The 20,400-nt window shown below is 37.5% G+C and overlaps 5 protein-coding genes and 1 long non-coding RNA gene across 9 annotated transcripts; 3 read left to right on the forward strand and 3 right to left on the reverse strand.

Moving 5' to 3' along the window:
• Positions 1–456: 456 nt before the first annotated feature.
• On the reverse strand, positions 457–7,990 carry LOC111798446 (polygalacturonase At1g48100-like). 4 transcript variants are annotated; one of them, XM_023681597.1, is made up of 10 exons: positions 7,903–7,990; positions 7,397–7,468; positions 6,069–6,159; positions 3,292–4,176; positions 3,020–3,151; positions 2,658–2,885; positions 2,509–2,553; positions 2,206–2,413; positions 1,617–1,807; positions 457–1,447 (listed from the first exon to the last, which is right to left on the reverse strand). In XM_023681597.1, the coding sequence occupies exons 4-10, from the start codon at positions 3,643–3,645 to the stop codon at positions 1,052–1,054; spliced, it is 1,554 nt and encodes a 517-aa protein (XP_023537365.1). In that variant the 5' UTR covers positions 3,646–4,176; positions 6,069–6,159; positions 7,397–7,468; positions 7,903–7,990; the 3' UTR covers positions 457–1,051. The 4 variants fall into 4 exon arrangements, with proteins under 4 accessions (XP_023537365.1, XP_023537364.1, XP_023537366.1 ...); XM_023681596.1 differs by lacking the exon at positions 7,903–7,990 and adding an exon at positions 7,719–7,808 and having other exon boundaries at positions 7,397–7,647; XM_023681598.1 differs by lacking the exons at positions 6,069–6,159; positions 7,397–7,468; positions 7,903–7,990 and adding an exon at positions 4,873–4,959.
• On the forward strand, positions 7,778–9,598 carry LOC111798447 (cytochrome b-c1 complex subunit 8-like). Its single transcript, XM_023681600.1, has 2 exons — positions 7,778–8,166; positions 9,331–9,598. The coding sequence occupies exons 1-2, from the start codon at positions 7,997–7,999 to the stop codon at positions 9,377–9,379; spliced, it is 219 nt and encodes a 72-aa protein (XP_023537368.1). The 5' UTR covers positions 7,778–7,996; the 3' UTR covers positions 9,380–9,598.
• A 146-nt stretch (positions 9,599–9,744) lies between these two features.
• Positions 9,745–10,946, forward strand: LOC111798448. Its single transcript, XR_002815704.1, has 2 exons — positions 9,745–9,981; positions 10,661–10,946. It is a non-coding gene; the product is annotated as an uncharacterized LOC111798448 (long non-coding RNA).
• Positions 10,947–13,293: 2,347 nt separating this feature from the next.
• On the reverse strand, positions 13,294–14,748 carry LOC111798194 (probable BOI-related E3 ubiquitin-protein ligase 2). Its single transcript, XM_023681199.1, has 2 exons — positions 14,322–14,748; positions 13,294–13,886 (listed from the first exon to the last, which is right to left on the reverse strand). Exons 1-2 carry the CDS (start codon positions 14,631–14,633, stop codon positions 13,335–13,337), a joined length of 864 nt encoding a protein of 287 aa, XP_023536967.1. The 5' UTR covers positions 14,634–14,748; the 3' UTR covers positions 13,294–13,334.
• Positions 14,749–15,463: 715 nt separating this feature from the next.
• On the reverse strand, positions 15,464–17,990 carry LOC111798097 (probable BOI-related E3 ubiquitin-protein ligase 2). The gene is made up of 3 exons (XM_023681063.1): positions 17,648–17,990; positions 16,506–16,867; positions 15,464–16,070 (listed from the first exon to the last, which is right to left on the reverse strand). The coding sequence occupies exons 2-3, from the start codon at positions 16,815–16,817 to the stop codon at positions 15,519–15,521; spliced, it is 864 nt and encodes a 287-aa protein (XP_023536831.1). The 5' UTR covers positions 16,818–16,867; positions 17,648–17,990; the 3' UTR covers positions 15,464–15,518.
• A 331-nt stretch (positions 17,991–18,321) lies between these two features.
• On the forward strand, positions 18,322–19,097 carry LOC111798129 (DNA-directed RNA polymerases I, II, and III subunit RPABC5). The gene is made up of 4 exons (XM_023681107.1): positions 18,322–18,472; positions 18,646–18,704; positions 18,795–18,889; positions 18,993–19,097. Exons 1-4 carry the CDS (start codon positions 18,437–18,439, stop codon positions 19,016–19,018), a joined length of 216 nt encoding a protein of 71 aa, XP_023536875.1. The 5' UTR covers positions 18,322–18,436; the 3' UTR covers positions 19,019–19,097.
• Positions 19,098–20,400: the final 1,303 nt, after the last annotated feature.

Below are 20,400 nucleotides of genomic sequence, written 5' to 3' on the forward strand. Positions count from 1 at the left end.
TTGAAGTAGATCCCATATATATTGATTCTTTAACCTACGCTCTAACCAATAATTTGTAGATATGAATAAGAAATCTAAAGGTTTTTTTTTTTTTTTTTTTTTTTTTTTTTTTTTTTTTTTTTTTTTTTTTTTTTTTTTTTTTATTTTTAATTTTACTTTATTTAGGGTACAGTGTTGACGTCTGCTTCATTATTGGTATTCAAACCATATTGAGAGATTTTGAAATATAAATATAAACTCTCACCATACCCATGTAATAATATGAAGTTTTATACTAAAAATAGGGTACATAACATTAGTTTGCATTGCAAAAATGATATATAGTGTACATAATTATTATAAATTGCAGTTAATTATTATTGTAATCTAACCTATTAACTAAATCCAAAAGAAAAACACAAGCAAAATAGAAAATAAGAACTTATATGATCAAACACATAATTAAAGAAGAAAACATAAGTTAGAAAATTCCATTTAGAAATGAAACAACTCCCTTTCGCATCATCTATTGCCGAGACTGTGAAGGTTAGAGTAGGCAAATAACATAAACAAATCTAACAACCGAAGGAAGAAGAAGAAGAAGAAAAAAAACGAAGTAAAAAATCAAATCAAAAGATGCTAAAATGGGTATTCAGCCTTTTTGAGCAGCCGCATTAACTTAAAAACTTACTGCAACCACTACTTTTGTATCCTCAAGAGGATTACAAGAAGGATGTAAAAGGACCAAGTAGTTGGTGCAGTTTTGTTACCAGGGGATTTTTGGCTTCCCTTACTCGAAAGAGGTGCGCCAAGGCCGGCTTCATCGGTGGGGGAAAGTATCGAAATACGAAACGTCAGCTGACAATGCAGGAAGGGCAGCTCAGAAAGAGTGTTGTGGGATGAAAGCAGTGAGTTCCTCCCAATCCAAAGACTCTATGTTTGGGGACATGACTGCAGCGCCAACAACTAGAGCGATGACGATAAGAGCCATACTTTTGAGACATCCATGGCCTCCTCAAACCCTGTTCAGTAATGCCTTGATTCTGAAACTTTTCAATGTTCCTCTCTAAGCTTAACAGGAATCATTTTCTTCGTACTGAACTCTGTTGCTAGACGGCTTCCCAATCTGTAAGCATCCAATTGGAGGTGAAGTAGGAGTTTTCAGTTCTCCAAATGTCTGCCACCAGAAAGGATCATATAAATGATACCGCTCTTGCAGTGGTTTTAGCTCTATGGTTGTCAGCGTTACATCCCTACAAGGTTGGTTGTCGCTACAGGCAAAGTGTACAGGCTTAACTGTGTAAGTCCCTCGGATTTTCTCATAATTGATTCCTGATAGAGCCACGCCTGAAGTCTGGTTACTGCATTTCGCTTTGTCGCAATAAAATTGGTCAATCACAATTGGTAATTGAACTTCAGACATTTGAATGTTTGAGAAGAGAACGTTCTGAACAGAGCCTGACCCACCCTGTAAAGGTATCATGTGCCATTCTATCAATACTCGTGGATATTCAATTCTGAACATTATAGATGACTTATGGGGCTTCCCAATTTTAGAAAAATGCTAGGTTGTCCCAAAAATAATGAGCTTGTTCATTTGGTATGAACAACATGCTTTCCATTTTAAACACAAGTACCTGCCATGTTTTGATTCTAACACCGTTCATCGTGTTATGCATTGTGACATCACGGACAGTTATGTTTGAAACACAAGCTTTTGTATTGTCCTTTCCTAGACTCCCAATGCTGATTCCATGTCCTGGCCCGCAGTTCACGTTGTGTATGTATATGTTTGAGCATCCAGTTTGAATAGAAACACAATCATCTCCTGAAAGGATCAGAATAAAGATCATCAGTCACCTGTTTATTTCAATTTTCAACTTCAAACTTCTACCTACTCGTAATCTACATTATTGTTTTTTTTTTTCTTCTATTAAAACCAATGTCTCAAAATTGTTGAGTATTTCAACTTGGCCTTTATAACTAATGGTTGCAAATTTCTGTAGTGAAAGACTCTTATGTCTACTGACAAGAAAGGTTATCATATTTTAAGTAAACATTTAGTATTTTATCCATCAAATGCTCCTTTTAAATAGTCGTAACGATTGAATGTTGAGTGCTCAGTTTATCTCAAGACATGCACACCCTTAGCCCTTACTGAGCACCGCCCATTTAAGTAGATAATATTTAACAACAGGATCAAGTGGTTGCAAGTGACGTAATTACCACAAGATAGACTGGTGCTGTGGATTAGAACGTCTTTGGAGTTTTGCAAGTGAATTACATCAGTATTAGGACTGTTTCCAGGAGATGAGACGCTGATATCATGCACCAGGACTCCCACGCAGTTGTCAAACTTGAGGTGGCATTGGGGGCTGTTTTGGATTGTTATGCCCGTGACTGTAACATTGAAGCTTCCATAAAACCTTAGTGCCTGCGTAACATAACATTTCATATAACTCCACAGGGTGAGGACGATGGGGCCATAATGAAATCATCTTAGAAGTTTGTCAGTAAGTGATCCCTTACAGTTGGCTTGATGCTTGGCATTTTGCCTTCTAGATTGCTTCCTACCTGCCACATATTTTTTAGTGAATCACGTTCATTTTCCTTCTCTATTTGCAGCTAGAAAACTGAATATTGTGGAGAAAAAGATCAGTATAGATAGTGTTCATTACCGGCGTTGGTTTTGCTTCATCTCTGGTCTTGTTCATGGGGATAATGAGTTTCATCTCGTCGTCTATAGGCTCATCAAAGGAGGAATCTTGCCACCAGACGGATCCTCTTCCGTCGATTATGCCACTTCCCCGTATGGTAACCCCTATTAGCTTTGTAAATTGGATCCATTGCAAGAGACCTTTCCCCCAAGTTCGGTGATCAGTGGGAGCTATAATGGTTCCATCCAGCTGCAAATCAAGTCTAATGAGCTAATATAATATTGTCAACATCCTAACTATGAGTAGTTTAGTTCTGGCTGGTTACCCTTGAAAGGGATACTTTAATTTGGGGGAACCGTGCTTCTGGGTACGATAATGTTTACCTGAAATACAATATCTGGTTGGTAATATGGGCCAGAGAAGGAAATGGGTCCTACGAAGAACACATAGTCTGCCGGAACCATGACCGTCGATCCCTCCACCTTACAAGCGGCTACCCAAGCGTCTTCAAATGCCTGGAACGGATCGTGCAAATATTTTCCAATCAAAATCATTCCTTGATGGTATTCCATTTATCCAATCTTTTTGCAATGACAAAATTCTGTTAGATATAAAACTCCAAGTATTTCTATAGGAGAAGAGTGATTGAACGTACCTTAGTGTCATCAGACTCTCCATTGCCTTTAGCACCAAAATCTAGAACGTTGAATATGGAAGAATCGCTACCCTTGTAGCCTTTCTTGGGTGGAGTTGGAATGATCTCTTCTTTTGGTTTAGGAGGAATTGGAGACGAAGGGGAGGCATTGTGTGACGGAGGAGCTTTTGGGTTGGAGCCACTGACATGGTGGCTCTTGCTACCGCCATGACTGCCTTTCTTCTTTGATAGAGAAGCCGAGGTCTGCCTGCTCTGTCTCCAGTGTTTTCCTCTCCTTGCAGTGCAGCCTTCAAAGTTCGAAGACCAAACAAGAAAAGCTATAAAAACCGAAAGTGTTAAGGTTTTGGAACTCATCCCACTCCTCACTTTTAGTGTAAATGTGGGAAGGCAGGGAGAGAGAGAGAGAGGTAGTGTTCTTTTGAGATCGGCAAAGCAAGTGGGAGGTGAAGTGGGGTTAAATAGGTAGCGACTCCGTAATCTTCAGGAGACTGTGCAGACAAAGGCTAGCCAACATACCAATTTGTTAATGGCAGGCTTTTAATCTTTTCATTCCCCCCCTCTCTCTGTTTTTCCTGCCGTCTCCCTTTTATTAATTAGGAAGCTTTCCTTTTAGTGAATTCTGGTAGGAATTGTTTAGTTGAAAAACAGCGACATGGCCTTTTGGCTACATGCTAATATGTCATTACATGTGACTCATCCAGTTGCCTCTTAAGAACTCATCTTAAATCAGCCATCTGCATATACTCTATTTCCCTCTTCTTTTACCTTAACACAGCCTTTCTTACACCATAACACCACCACAAAATCTTTCCGTGTAATTGTAACTGTATATACATTTTTACTACATCTTCTCTTCTTTACAAAAGCTTTTATTTGCCTCCAAAACTGGATAGGAAGCGCAGCGCGCAAAGCATGTTAAAAGTAGTTGAAAACAAGCTAAACAAGTAACGTGAAACAAAAGAATGTCAAAATCATTAGAATCCAAATTCAAAATCTTAGCATGGGGCATTAAGATGCTAAATCAAAATTAGGAGAAAATTAGGATTCTTTCATCTGGAAACCTACAATATATAAAGATAAAGCGAGAGAGTGTACAATATGTCTGTGACTGTTGAGGGATCCCCTTCAATCTGTTATTGTTTATACCTAATCATATATTCATTTAGTTGAAAGGCCACCTTTGTACCGTATGAACACCCAGGAGAGGAGAAAAAACTGAAGACAAAGAAATTATTATTTGAGCCGTCTTTTTGTGGGCGTGAACTTGCTTTGCAAGTGTTCATACCCCGTGAACTCATTAAATTAATAGATATACTAGTTTAAATAATTTTGCAAGTGGTGATATTTTCGGAAAACAAAATAATACAAATACCCACCTACCCACCTACCTATAAACCATTATGGGTTCCAAAATATTTGAAACTTGATTAATTTTTTGAAAGTGGGTTTTAGAGAGAGATCTCAAAGAATGCTCCCTTAGGAACATGGGAGTTCACGGATCATTATAGAATTTGAAGTTAGAACAAAGCAAACGCAAAAAATTCCACGAACAACAGTGTAAGTGATGTGAAAAATTCCCACCTTTTGAGGTTCTTACACTTGTGGCTGTGCTTCTGCTCCCACGCCCACTCCTTCCTTCTCTGTGGATTCACATTTTGCCCAAACCTTTGTCCAGAATGTGAATTTTTCAGCTATAAATCCCTTTTTCTATTGCTACTTTCATTATATTAATTAAATTATCGATCCCAATGACCTGACAACCAATACTATGAAGCATACAACTAATAAGCAACAGTCTATTGCAACAGACAGACAGACAGAGAAGTGGGTATTAATAAATTTGTGGTGTGATCTTTCTTATGAGCNAGCGCGCAAAGCATGTTAAAAGTAGTTGAAAACAAGCTAAACAAGTAACGTGAAACAAAAGAATGTCAAAATCATTAGAANGAGCGCGCAAAGCATGTTAAAAGTAGTTGAAAACAAGTTAAACAAGTAACGTGAAACAAAAGAATGTCAAAATCATTAGAATCCAAATTCAAAATCTTAGCATGGGGCATTAAGATGCTAAATCAAAATTAGGAGAAAATTAGGATTCTTTCATCTGGAAACCTACAATATATAAAGATAAAGCGAGAGAGTGTACAATATGTCTGTGACTGTTGAGGGATCCCCTTCAATCTGTTATTGTTTATACCTAATCATATATTCATTTAGTTGAAAGGCCACCTTTGTACCGTATGAACACCCNTTGGAAACCTACAATATATAAAAATAAAGCGAGAGAGTGTACAATATGTCTGTGACTGTTGAGGGATCCCCTTCAATCTGTTATTGTTTATACCTAATCATAGATTCATTTAGTTGAAAGGCCACCTTTGTACCGTATGAACACCCAGGAGAGGAGAAAAAACTGAAGACAAAGAAATTATTATTTGAGCCGTCTTTTTGTGGGCGTGAACTTGCTTTGCAAGTGTTCATACCCCGTGAACTCATTAAATTAATAGATATACTAGTTTAAATAATTTTGCAAGTGGTGATATTTTCGGAAAACAAAATAATACAAATACCCACCTACCCACCTACCTATAAACCATTATGGGTTCCAAAATATTTGAAACTTGATTAATTTTTTGAAAGTGGGTTTTAGAGAGAGATCTCAAAGAATGCTCCCTTAGGAACATGGGAGTTCACGGATCATTCTAGAATTTGAAGTTAGAACAAAGCAAACGCAAAAGATTCCACGAACAACAGTGTTAAGTGATGTGAAAAATTCCCACCTTCTGAGGTTCTTACACTTGTGGCTGTGCTTCTGCTCCCACGCCCACTCCTTCCTTCTCTGTGGATTCACATTTTGCCCAAACCTTTGTCCTGCATGTGAATTTTTCAGCTATAAATCCCTTTTTCTATTGCTACTTTCATTATATTAATTAAATTATCGATCCCAATGACCTGACAACCAATACTATGAAGCATACAACTAATAAGCAACAGTCTATTGCAACAGACAGACAGACAGAGAAGTGGGTATTAATAAATTTGTGGTGTGATCTTTCTTATGAGCAACAGTGCAGCAGGTCAAGCCACATGATCCATAAGCTATAGTCACATTCAATCTTTTCATCGTTCTCTCTTGTTTTTTCCTTTCACCCCAACATCATATAGAATTTGGTAGAAAATTTAGCTCAAAGTTTCACGAGACCTAAGTGGGAAGAAATTTGAAGTCATCAAAATTTTAACCATTTTGTTTCATCAGTTCACTGACAAAACAAAACGCAAGTGAAAATTCCCAAACTTAGTCAAAGAACCCTCAAGGTTGCATCTACTTTAAATCTATCCTTCATTTACAAGTATTTGTTGTTCTTGAGCCTTGAAACAAAGTTTTATGAAGATGTTGTTGTTGCAGTATAAATCTAGTTTTTTTCGTTGCTAAGTTGGTAGCCAACAAGGTCCCTTCAAGCCTGTTTCAATGTTGAGTTTCTCCTTAATTGGCCAAGGTGGGACTCCCTCTCGACAATCCTCTCCTCGAACAAAATACACTCTTTATTCGACACTTGAGGATCCTATTAACTTGACTAAGTTATGGGCATGACTCTGATACCATGTTAGAAACCATGACCTCTACAATTGTATGATACTATCCACTTTGAGGATAAACTCTCGTGGCTTTATTTTTTATTTCTCTAGAAGACCTCATACCCTTACTTATAAACTTGTAATGGCCTGGTCGGGTCGAACAAAGAAGTCATTTCCATTATTTATGGCTGAAAACGCTGTCAATATTCTAATATCCAATACGTGTGATCAACCTTTCAGTTCGTAAGGTAGTGCGGTCAGTCACTTAGCCCCGTTGACAACTATTAGACAGTTCTATGTTTATGCAGTATGTAGTTAACCATTTTGTATTAGCAGCCCTACGCCGAATGAGTTAATCCATTCTAGTTGAAGACTGTGCTTCAATTTAAATCCATTTTNTAATCTATCCATTCTAGTTGAAGACTGTGCTTCAATTTAAATCCATTTTCCACCACGCCACACAGCCAGGCATACTGTCACAGACACCAAATTTCCCAGTATAAAAATTTAACAAGTACAGGGACCTGCTCACCATTTGCTTCCTGAACCACCAATGGCACCAAGTCACAACATGCAAATCCAGCTGAGAGAAGAAGCTCGAAGCCTGCAAAATAATGGCAACATCTTTCAGCTTCGAGATCCACCAACGACTTCGCAATTTTGCTTCCAATCGTTTCATTTCTATGCATTCTACAGCTTCTTAATATGGAGCTCCAGATCTACACGAACAATATTGCCGGTCTGGTTCAACTCGATGAAGGGTTTTCAACCTTCTTATCCTCCCTTCAGATATTAACTTATCAAATATAATATTTTAACTAATCAATTATGTCAAAAATGAACTTACCAATTACCTTCATATATCTTTGTTATACGGAATATAAATTCATATAATCTGTATACTCAATTTTTTAATTCATAAATTTGAACTTTAAATTCAAATATATGTTCCAAAATTTCTCGAGCGTCCGATGTGAAAATCATCCAACGGTGAGGGCGAGTATTCAAATACGCTGTTTCTATAAGTGCCTGGCTTACATTTGGCAACAAGAACCAACCCCTTTCGATCGGGAAGCCGCTATCTTCATCATAATCGCCTTGCCGTGTTTGGAGTTGAAGAATTAAGACCGCTATGGGGAAGCAACCGGTCCGGATGAAGGCTGTGATCTACGCTTTGTCGCCGTTCCAGCAGAAGACCATGTCAGGGTTATGGAACGACTTGACCGGCAAGATTCACCATAAGATCTCCGAGAACTGGATCAGTGCCGCCCTTCTAATTACCCCCGTCGTCGGCACCTACACGTAATTTTTCATCTCCTTGTTCCTTTTCATATTTTTCTTATTTTTGGAATTCCGAATTTAGGGTTTGCTTCTTGTTGATTGGTTTTTTCCCTTCATGGTTCAATCTAATATCAATTTAAAAAAAAACAAAACAAAACAAGTCTTCAATTGTTTCTCAATAAGCTCGGTAGGTTATTCTTTTCGTAACACCTGGTCGGGTCTAATTTAGATGAGATATCTCTTAATCAGATTCGAAGAGGAAATACACAATTCCACCGACGTGGAATTCTTGTAATCATTTAGTCTTCTCTGGACTTATCGTGTTCAATATTTCCCTCAAAGCTATCATCATTTTAATATTCATACGAAATTTTCTACTGGAACTGATCGCGAACAGTTGACAGGGTGCATCTTATTGATTGATTGTTTCATCTATTGGAATGGAATAAAAAGCTTTTTTTTTTTGGCGGGTGGTAGGCTAACCCGTGATGATGTTATTGTCCTGAACTGCAAGTGTTCGCTTCTTTTTAGAAAAGGCATTCCCTCACTTGATTGAATTGTTCCCAGGTCATATCAATCAGATTTGCAATTACTCGTCCACCATCTGTGTGTGTTATAATAGCCTTCAATTACTTTGATCTATTTTTAGTTCATGCTATTTTATCATTGAAGAGATAGGTTGGTTCTGTACTTTTACTTTTTGCTACATATTAAAGAATTGAGATTAAGAGGAACCTTCCTCACATGCAAGATTGAGAAATTGGATGCGGGCAAGAGGTTTAAAACGGAGTAAAATCAATTTGGATGATAGCGGGATGACTAATTTATGCTTTCTATTTTTTACGTGAGAAGTAAGAATGGCATCATTGTGTTTAAGAATGATGAAACGTTGAATTTAAGATTTTTTAGCGCTAGATTGGATGGAACTAAAGTTTCCCTTTTCATCTGAGTTCCGCACCATGCACCAACATACGAAAGATATTATTTTGTTTTAGCTTTGATTTAAGCTTCGTTTGCATATACATGCATAAGATAAATGACTTGTATTAGTTGATTGATTGGTGGAAAATGGGGTCATGGTGGATGAACATGTGCAAATATATGTTTCACTTGTGAACTTGCTTTTGTTCGATTTAATGTGGACGTCCCTTGCACTGAAGATATCATATCTGCAAATGGATGTAGGTACGCGCAGCAGTTCAAGGAGAATGAAAAGTTATCTCACAGGTACTGAAAGGAGGGGGCCCGATTCCTGCATTTGGCATCTACTTTGAACAACTTTTGAACTTCAGACTTTTTCGTTATGCAAATGGAGCTCTGGTTTCTTAGGCTATGAGGTTGTGCTTTTATTTTGAGGAAAATTTTCTCGCTTGTTTGTTGGAATAAATTACAACATTTGTTATCATGTGAATGATGGCTGTTATGAAATAATCAGCATTGGGAAGGTCGTAAACCCCTGCAGTCTTCTCAATACCAACCACCAACCAATCTTGAGACTCCTTGTCATTAGGTTCACCTCTTTTCAATATTTTCCTAATTTGTGAACCCACCAAAATATTGAAACTTGAATTAATTCAACATGTNATATTCATACGAAATTTTCTACTGGAACTGATCGCGAACAGTTGACAGGGTGCATCTTATTGATTGATTGTTTCATCTATTGGAATGGAATAAAAAGCTTTTTTTTTTTTTGGCGGGTGGTAGGCTAACCCGTGATGATGTTATTGTCCTGAACTGCAAGTGTTCGCTTCTTTTTAGAAAAGGCATTCCCTCACTTGATTGAATTGTTCCCAGGTCATATCAATCAGATTTGCAATTACTCGTCCACCATCTGTGTGTGTTATAATAGCCTTCAATTACTTTGATCTATTTTTAGTTCATGCTATTTTATCATTGAAGAGATAGGTTGGTTCTGTACTTTNTGTGCACGGGGTGGAACTTTTACTTTTTGCTACATATAAAGAATTGAGATTAAGAGGAACCTTCCTCACATGCAAGATTGAGAAATTGGATGCNACTTTTACTTTTTGCTACATATTAAAGAATTGAGATTAAGAGGAACCTTCCTCACATGCAAGATTGAGAAATTGGATGCGGGCAAGAGGTTTAAAACGGAGTAAAATCAATTTGGATGATAGCGGGATGACTAATTTATGCTTTCTATTTTTTACGTGAGAAGTAAGAATGGCATCATTGTGTTTAAGAATGATGAAACGTTGAATTTAAGATTTTTTAGCGCTAGATTGGATGGAACTAAAGTTTCCCTTTTCATCTGAGTTCCGCACCATGCACCAACATACGAAAGATATTATTTTGTTTTAGCTTTGATTTAAGCTTCGTTTGCATATACATGCATAAGATAAATGACTTGTATTAGTTGATTGATTGGTGGAAAATGGGGTCATGGTGGATGAACATGTGCAAATATATGTTTCACTTGTGAACTTGCTTTTGTTCGATTTAATGTGGACGTCCCTTGCACTGAAGATATCATATCTGCAAATGGATGTAGGTACGCGCAGCAGTTCAAGGAGAATGAAAAGTTATCTCACAGGTACTGAAAGGAGGGGGCCCGATTCCTGCATTTGGCATCTACTTTGAACAACTTTTGAACTTCAGACTTTTTCGTTATGCAAATGGAGCTCTGGTTTCTTAGGCTATGAGGTTGTGCTTTTATTTTGAGGAAAATTTTCTCGCTTGTTTGTTGGAATAAATTACAACATTTGTTATCATGTGAATGATGGCTGTTATGAAATAATCAGCATTGGGAAGGTCGTAAACCCCTGCAGTCTTCTCAATACCAACCACCAACCAATCTTGAGACTCCTTGTCATTAGGTTCACCTCTTTTCAATATTTTCCTAATTTGTGAACCCACCAAAATATTGAAACTTGAATTAATTCAACATGTGTACTTTTTAAATTAGGATCACAACAAAATCATATTAATTAACTTATATTAATAAGATACCTTCTTTTTTGGTGTAAAACTAAATAGAGTACAACTTCTTTCTTTGAAAATTCTAAACTAGTTTGTGAGAAGAGAAGTGGCTGCGAGATCATAATAGGTCGTTTTCTTTTTGCTCCGCTCCATCTTTGCTCTCCATCTTCCACTGGGATTCGGTGATCTCAAGGGAGGAGGCGTGGAGAGTTATCCAACAACACATTGGAGAAATGAGCACGAGGAATGGGTGAGTTTTCATTGAACTTGATTTGAAGATGGTGCGGCTTAGCGTCCAAGATAAACCAAGCGTGGGCTATATTTTATGTTAAAAACATGAGAGTAACTAATGAATCTTGAAAAGTAATTTTGTTCTATCACATCTATGATTATTGGGTTGCACTTCCAATTCATGGATTGCAAGCAAACTCACGGTTTTCTCCCAACTAATTGTTTTCTGTTGCACTAGATATTATTCCTCCAAAAAGGTGGATGGAACAATTTACCTGATAATAAAGAGTACACGAAACCCCTCTTCAAAAGATCGCTTCAAAAGATCGTCTTAAGAACTTATACCGACAGAAGCAAATAATGAATCTATCAACCAATTAAACTAAATTTAAGGGGAAAATGCAGGTATATATCACACATACACAAGGATAAAGATTTTATTTTCCTCTTTGGTAAGATTATAATTTAGGACNTTGAGAAATTGGATGCGGGCAAGAGGTTTAAAACGGAGTAAAATCAATTTGGATGATAGCGGGATGACTAATTTATGCTTTCTATTTTTTACGTGAGAAGTAAGAATGGCATCATTGTGTTTAAGAATGATGAAACGTTGTATTTAAGATTTTTTAGCGCTAGATTGGATGGAACTAAAGTTTCCCTTTTCATCTGAGTTCCGCACCATGCACCAACATACGAAAGATATTATTTTGTTTTAGCTTTGATTTAAGCTTCGTTTGCATATACATGCATAAGATAAATGACTTGTATTAGTTGATTGATTGGTGGAAAATGGGGTCATGGTGGATGAACATGTGCAAATATATGTTTCACTTGTGAACTTGCTTTTGTTCGATTTAATGTGGACGTCCCTTGCATTGAAGATATCATATCTGCAAATGGATGTAGGTACGCGCAGCAGTTCAAGGAGAATGAAAAGTTATCTCACAGGTACTGAAAGGAGGGGGCCTGATTCCTGCATTTGGCATCTACTTTGAACAACTTTTGAACTTCAGACTTTTTCGTTATGCAAATGGAGCTCTGGTTTCTTAGGCTATGAGGTTGTGCTTTTATTTTGAGGAAAATTTTCTCGCTTGTTTGTTGGAATAAATTACAACATTTGTTATCATGTGAATGATGGCTGTTATGAAATAATCAGCATTGGGAAGGTCGTAAACCCCTGCAGTCTTCTCAATACCAACCACCAACCAATCTTGAGACTCCTTGTCATTAGGTTCACCTCTTTTCAATATTTTCCTAATTTGTGAACCCACCAAAATATTGAAACTTGAATTAATTCAACATGTGTACTTTTTAAATTAGGATCACAACAAAATCATATTAATTAACTTATATTAATAAGATACCTTCTTTTTTGGTGTAAAACTAAATAGAGTACAACTTCTTTCTTTGAAAATTCTAAACTAGTTTGTGAGAAGAGAAGTGGCTGCGAGATCATAATAGGTCGTTTTCTTTTTGCTCCGCTCCATCTTTGCTCTCCATCTTCCACTGGGATTCGGTGATCTCAAGGGAGGAGGCGTGGAGAGTTATCCAACAACACATTGGAGAAATGAGCACGAGGAATGGGTGAGTTTTCATTGAACTTGATTTGAAGATGGTGCGGCTTAGCGTCTTTGATAAACCAAGCGTGGGCTATTTTATGTTAAAAACATGAGAGTAACTAATGAATCTTGAAAAGTAATTTTGTTCTATCACATCCATGATTATTGGGTTGCACTTCCAATTCATGGATTGCAAGCGAACTCACGGTTTTCTCCCAACTAATTGTTTTCTGTTGCACTAGATATTATTCCTCCAAAAAGGTGGATGGAACAATTTACCTGATAATAAGGAGTCCACGAAACCCCTCTTCACAAGATTGTCTTAAGAACTTATACCGACAGAAGTAAATAATGAATCTATCAACCAATTAAACAAATTTAAGGGGAAAATGCAGGTATATATCACACATACACAAGGATAAAAGATTTTCTTTTCCTCTTTGGTAAGATTATAATTTAGGACAAGTACACTTGGATACCAGCCGTTTTGATCAACTGACAGACAGGACAGACACTTACAAGTCCATTGCAATCTTTGCACAAACATAAATGTCTACAAGGCATGAGTAGGATGGAAACCTCTTTTGCCTTGCATGCTCTGCAGATCATGCGCTCCTTGAAACCTGCTAAATTCCTGGTTGAGGATCTCATAGTTCCACCTGGAACACTAAGGTAATTGTTTGAATCAACGTGTGAAGCAGCATCATCCACTTCACTGTCTCCAAATCCTTCCTTCGCTTGGTCCGCACCCTGTGAGATAACGTGCTGAAGGTTGCTTTTCAGGACGTTTACGACTGATTCATTGTACTTCGCTCTGCACTGCCAATTCTGGGCTTCAGTGCCAACCTGCTTTATTCTCTCCACTAGTTCCCTATTTTTACGGTTCATGTTCTCAATTTCTACATCCTTTTCATGTAGTTTCTTTCCAATGCCTTTCTCGATCGCATTAACAAATGAAGCCATATGTCTTTGCTTCATCTCCCTAATGCCCTTTGCCAAATGTTCTTCCTGTTAGTTAGACAGATAAAAAAAAATGTACATCAGATGCAATCGAATCAAACCACATTGATGGGTTTGAGCACCCCGGGAGTGAATGCTATAAAGAGCAATCCAAATTTCATGAACTAAATAGACTTTAACCAGAAACACATCATCATAAATGATTGGTGACAGCCTCTAAACTTAAAAAATGTTACAAAATTTAATCTTCAAACTTTCAAATTTATATCTAATAGAACAATTAATTTAAATTGCGACACAATATTGAAGGTTCAGGAACTTATTAGACACACAATTGAAAGTGGAGGGGCTTATTAGACACTTTTAAAAATTTGGGAGCTGAATTCAGGAACTAAACCTGTAATTAACCTAAATTATTTTAGTTTTATTCCGATGCAGCATGCACTCTTGTAAAAATATCCAGAAGAGGAGAAAGTGAAGTACCTGAATTTTAATATATTGATCCAGTTCTTCCTTTTGTCTATCAATCTCGATCCTGAGATTATCGCCAAGAGAAAATATGATAGAAGGTGCAGCTGTCATGCTTCCACTTGCAGTGGTAACAGAGGAGTTGTGCTCATCATCATCATACGATAGCCTTAAACCTGTTGATACAGCATTTGGGTTTATAATGCTTGCTGGACGATCAGCATCATCTTGACAAGCATTATAATCTAAGGAAATCTGAAGCTTCTGCTGTCTTGAGAAATCTTCTATTTCCCTACTTCTTTTGTTAGGGCGAAGCATATGAGCCATTTGCTCGTTTCCAAAATAATTTACAGGCTCAATTCCACAGCTTACGGGCACTACAATATAAATCGTGAATTCTATGAGAGACGAGACAACTAAAGCACAATAGTTCTGATCAATAGTCCACNACATGTACTTTTTAAATGTGTACTTTTTAAATTAGGAGAGACATGAATGAACCATACCACAACAAAATGATATTAATTAACTTATATTAATAAGATACCTTCTTTTTTGGTGGTTCAATTATTAAAACTAAATAGAGTACGACTTCTTTAAAAATTCTAGACTAGTTTGTGAGAAGAGAGGTGGCTGTGAGATCATAATAGGTAGTTTTCTTTTTGCTCCGCTCCATCCATCTTCCACTGGGATCAAGATTCGGTGATCTCAAGGGAGGAGGCGTGGAGAGTTATCCAACAACACATTGGAGAAATGAGCACGAGGAATGGGTGAGTTTTGAACTTGATTTGAAGATGGTGCGGCTTAGCGTCCAAGATAAACCAAGCGTGGGCTATATTTTATGTTAAAAACATGAGAGTAACTAATGAATCTTGAAAAGTAATTTTGTTCTATCACATCTATGATTATTGGGTTGCACTTCCAATTCATGGATTGCAAGCAAACTCACGGTTTTCTCCCAACTAATTGTTTTCTGTTGCACTAGATATTATTCCTCCAAAAAGGTGGATGGAACAATTTACCTGATAATAAAGAGTACACGAAACCCCTCTTCAAAAGATCGCTTCAAAAGATCGTCTTAAGAACTTATACCGACAGAAGCAAATAATGAATCTATCAACCAATTAAACTAAATTTAAGGGGAAAATGCAGGTATATATCACACATACACAAGGATAAAGATTTTATTTTCCTCTTTGGTAAGATTATAATTTAGGACAAGTACACTTGGATACCAGCCGTTTTGATCAACTGACAGACAGGACAGACACTTACAAGTCCATTGCAATCTTTGCACAAACATAAATGTCTACAAGGCATGAGTAGGATGGAAACCTCTTTTGCCTTGCATGCTCTGCAGATCATGCGCTCCTTGAAACCTGCTAAATTCCTGGTTGAGGATCTCATAGTTCCACCTGGAACACTAAGGTAATTGTTTGAATCAACGTGTGAAGCAGCATCATCCACTTCACTGTCTCCAAATCCTTCCTTCGCTTGGTCCGCACCCTGTGAGATAACGTGCTGAAGGTTGCTTTTCAGGACGTTTACGACTGATTCATTGTACTTCGCTCTGCACTGCCAATTCTGGGCTTCAGTGCCAACCTGCTTTATTCTCTCCACTAGTTCCCTATTTTTACGGTTCATGTTCTCAATTTCTACATCCTTTTCATGTAGTTTCTTTCCAATGCCTTTCTCGATCGCATTAACAAATGAAGCCATATGTCTTTGCTTCATCTCCCTAATGCCCTTTGCCAAATGTTCTTCCTGTTAGTTAGACAGATAAAAAAAAATGTACATCAGATGCAATCGAATCAAACCACATTGATGGGTTTGAGCACCCCGGGAGTGAATGCTATAAAGAGCAATCCAAATTTCATGAACTAAATAGACTTTAACCAGAAACACATCATCATAAATGATTGGTGACAGCCTCTAAACTTAAAAAATGTTACAAAATTTAATCTTCAAACTTTCAAATTTATATCTAATAGAACAATTAATTTAAATTGCGACACAATATTGAAGGTTCAGGAACTTATTAGACACACAATTGAAAGTGGAGGGGCTTATTAGACACTTTTAAAAATTTGGGAGCTGAATTCAGGAACTAAACCTGTAATTAACCTAAATTATTTTAGTTTTATTCCGATGCAGCATGCACTCTTGTAAAAAGATCCAGAAGAGGAGAAAGTGAAGTACCTGAATTTTAATATATTGATCCAGTTCTTCCTTTTGTCTATCAATCTCGATCCTGAGATTATCACCAAGAGAAAATATGATAGAAGGTGCAGCTGTCATGCTTCCACTTGCAGTGGTAACAGAGGAGTTGTGCTCATCATCATCATACGATAGCCTTAAACCTGTTGATACAGCATTTGGGTTTATAATGCTTGCTGGACGATCAGCATCATCTTGACAAGCATTATAATCTAAGGAAATCTGAAGCTTCTGCTGTCTTGAGAAATCTTCTATTTCCCTACTTCTTTTGTTAGGGCGAAGCATATGAGCCATTTGCTCGTTTCCAAAATAATTTACAGGCTCAATTCCACAGCTTACGGGCACTACAATATAAATCGTGAATTCTATGAGAGACGAGACAACTAAAGCACAATAGTTCTGATCAATAGTCCACAAATCAATCAATTTGCAAAAATTCCATAAGTTGACAAACAAACTTGGCATTGTCACATAAGGTTTTCCATCGAAGTCATCCCGAATATAATATAACAATAGTGGTCTTACAGGTTCAACATATCCTATTGCAACACTGGGTAAAATAATCCATGACTTCACTTAATTGAGTATATGAATCTACAATATTGGGATATCAATGATCTTCCAAAATCCAGCAATCCATAACATTTACTTAGAATTACAATCTATCCAGGTGAAAACGGGATGCGAGAAACTACCCATCATCATGGTTTCCTTAAAAAAGATTGATAGCAGAAAGTCAAACATAAACAGGGATACGACACTAGAAGGACATCAGAGCAGAAGAAAATCCCAGGAGTTGTATCTAAAACCCACATCCAGATAGAGAAGAACATCAACAGGGATCGGCATACAAGCATGGAATGGGAAGATATATAAAGTTGAGTGTATCTGAAGCGCGTGGTTGTCTAAATCAGACAAGAAAGGGAGATTGATGAACAAGCTTGACCGGAATCGCATAATGAAGATGAAAAGGAGATTATGTAAGAAAGGAAGGGACGATGTAGCAATTTGAGAAAGAAAAAGGTGGAGTTGAGATGATGAGGCAGAAATGTGATTAGGAACAGGAAGAGGCAGGAGTTGAAGAAGGATGCAAACAGAAAGTAAAAGGCATGGATAGAGGTTACCTGAAGAAGAAGTCAAGAGTATGAGATATGATGTCCAGATCCTGGCATACAAGAATCCGCACAGATTTATGGCAATAATTGGGAAAATAGAATACCTTGAAAAGATGTAGAAATATAAAGAGGGAGGAGGAGGAGGAGGAGGAGGAGGGTTTAACCGAGGAGGAAGAAACAGATGAAGAAGAAGAAGAAGAAACAGATGAAGAAGAAGAAGAAGATGATGAATTATAGGAGGAGATATGGAGAGGAGAGAAATTGTAGGGAGGTAGTGCGGTGGGAGTGGAAAATTGATTAGAATGAAATGAATGAATCGGTGGTAGTGGTTACGCAAACCGATTTCCGTTCCTTTTTTTTTTCCTTCTTTCTTTATTATTTTCATCTTTCTTTCCTTTTTCCCAATTATTTTCACCATATTTTGTCCTCTTCAAATCCATCGACCAAGGAAGGATATTGAATGCAACGCCTAACACGTGGCTTCACAAAGGTATTCAAAATATATTCACAATACAATACCAAACATACAATACCAAACATACAATACCAAACATACAATACCAAACATTCCATAAAACCATCTTTCTTTACGCAATTCAATTACATTTATGTCACGCTCTACTGATTCAGAGGGGGACCACAAATCCAACTAAACTTTGAGAATTAAAGCCCAAAATAAAAATACATATTTAAAAAGTTGAGAATTAGGAAAACCCTTCCAGAGCCCTACAAAGTAGAACGTCAAACTGCGGGTGAGGTAGCGTCGGAACCAACCGGAGACTAGCGCAGGAAGCGACAATGATCATCCCAGTGCGTTGCTTCACTTGCGGAAAGGTAAGCCATCCAGAATCATCTTCAATTTCACCTAACATGTCTTCTACTCACGCTTCTATGTGGAAGTCGCTTCTGAGAATTGATTTTCTTTTTCTGTTTTCTATGTATCGTCGTATGTACATATGCTTCGGTTTGTCTCAGCTCTTAAAGCGACATGGTTTATATTTTTTCAGGTGATTGGAAACAAATGGGATCGTTACCTCGATCTTCTACAGGCTGACTATTCCGAAGGGTGAGGAAGGACCCCTTGTTTCTTCAATTTTTTTCCCGTAATCCTTTCACCTTGCTATTGAGATGCTAATGTATATTTTTCTTCTATTAGGGATGCACTTGATGCACTGGGTTTGGTTCGTTACTGCTGTAGGCGAATGCTCATGACTCATGTTGACCTTATTGAGAAGCTTCTTAATTACAATAGTAAACTCTCTCTCTCTCTCTCCCTTCCTTTCTGAAATCTCACGTTTGAGTTGTTAGATTGCTGAATTCAATCTATTTACACTAAAATTGCTTTCTGTTTCAGCCCTGGATAAGTCTGATACCAGTTAGGCGGGGGAGAAGTTATATGCTTATTCATGTGCAGCAGTCAGTATTGACGTTTTATGGTGTCTGAGTCAAGAGAAAAGAAGAACTTTAGGAAGATTCAGTGCAGGACTACTNGCTTTCTGTTTCAGCCCTGGATAAGTCTGATACCAGTTAGGCGGGGGAGAAGTTATATGCTTATTCATGTGCAGCAGTCAGTATTGACGTTTTATGGTGTCTGAGTCAAGAGAAAAGAAGAACTTTAGGAAGATTCAGTGCAGGACTACTCGAGTTAAGCTATATCTTGGTGTCCCAGTTTGTTTACTTGTTGATTATACGAACCCAACTATTTAATCTTCAAGTGTTTACTACTTTTAGGAGTTATTTTTCAGAACCATGTACTTCTCCATGTCAAAGTTAGTCTTTAGAAATGTGTGGTTACTAGTTACTAGTTAGGTATGCTGGCGTTCGCTTAACTGGCTTTGTGGAATGCTGTCTCTAACTGCATTGTTGCATCTACAATCCTATTAATATAATCGTCAGATGTTTATGTTGCGTCAGTTGTTCTAAATGGTTTTTGGTTTCTCTATGTTGTTTAATGAATGTGACCAGTCATTGGACAAAAACCTAAAAGCCTTAGTTCTTTGATCTGTATCATGTTTCTCAGAATGTTTAGAAATGAAAAGAGATTGTCGATTTAGTCCTACAGTATTCTGTCTGATAGTTTCCTTTACCAAGGATGAATTCAATTGGTCTCTAGACTTCACTACCAATGAACTAGTTTCTCTTTTCGCTGATCACTTTTTTGAAAGCTTCCTAGTCTTCGTCTAGATTGAAGGCATCTCCTTTGTTCCTAACTTCTACCCATTGGAAATGTAATTGTCTGCTTTTCGTTTGGATTCTTAAAGTCATGTAGATCTAGACCTGCACATCGAGGTACAACTTGTTTGGTAATGTGGAGACTGAGGTCGATGAGAGGACCTTCTCAATCAAATATGGTATTTGAAATCTTCCCAGAAGGTTTGAACTTAAGAAAGTTAACAAATTCGTGGTCGGCCAAATACTGCATATAATGCCGTCTTTTCTTCTTCTTCTTCTTTGCTACGAAGAGGGAGGGTTATGTGGCTTGGCACTAGCTGAGTGGTGGTGACACCATTCTGGTCCATGTAGCTTGAGGGCTTTTGGAGTAGTAACGATCCAGGCCATCACCAGCAGATATTGTCTTCTTTGGGCTTCCTTCAAGGCTTCAAAACGCGTCTACTAGAAAGGTTTCCACACCCTTATAAGCGGTGGTTTGTTTTCCTCTCTAACCATATGTGGGACAGGTGCCTTTATTGGCAAATCTGCCATGAATGCTCAGTAGGATGGATTTGATTTGATTGCCATGAATGCTCAGGAGGATGGAATTG

This window comes from Cucurbita pepo, chromosome LG07 (genome assembly GCF_002806865.2).
Source record: "Cucurbita pepo subsp. pepo cultivar mu-cu-16 chromosome LG07, ASM280686v2, whole genome shotgun sequence".
Classification (NCBI taxonomy): Eukaryota; Viridiplantae; Streptophyta; class Magnoliopsida; order Cucurbitales; family Cucurbitaceae; genus Cucurbita; species Cucurbita pepo.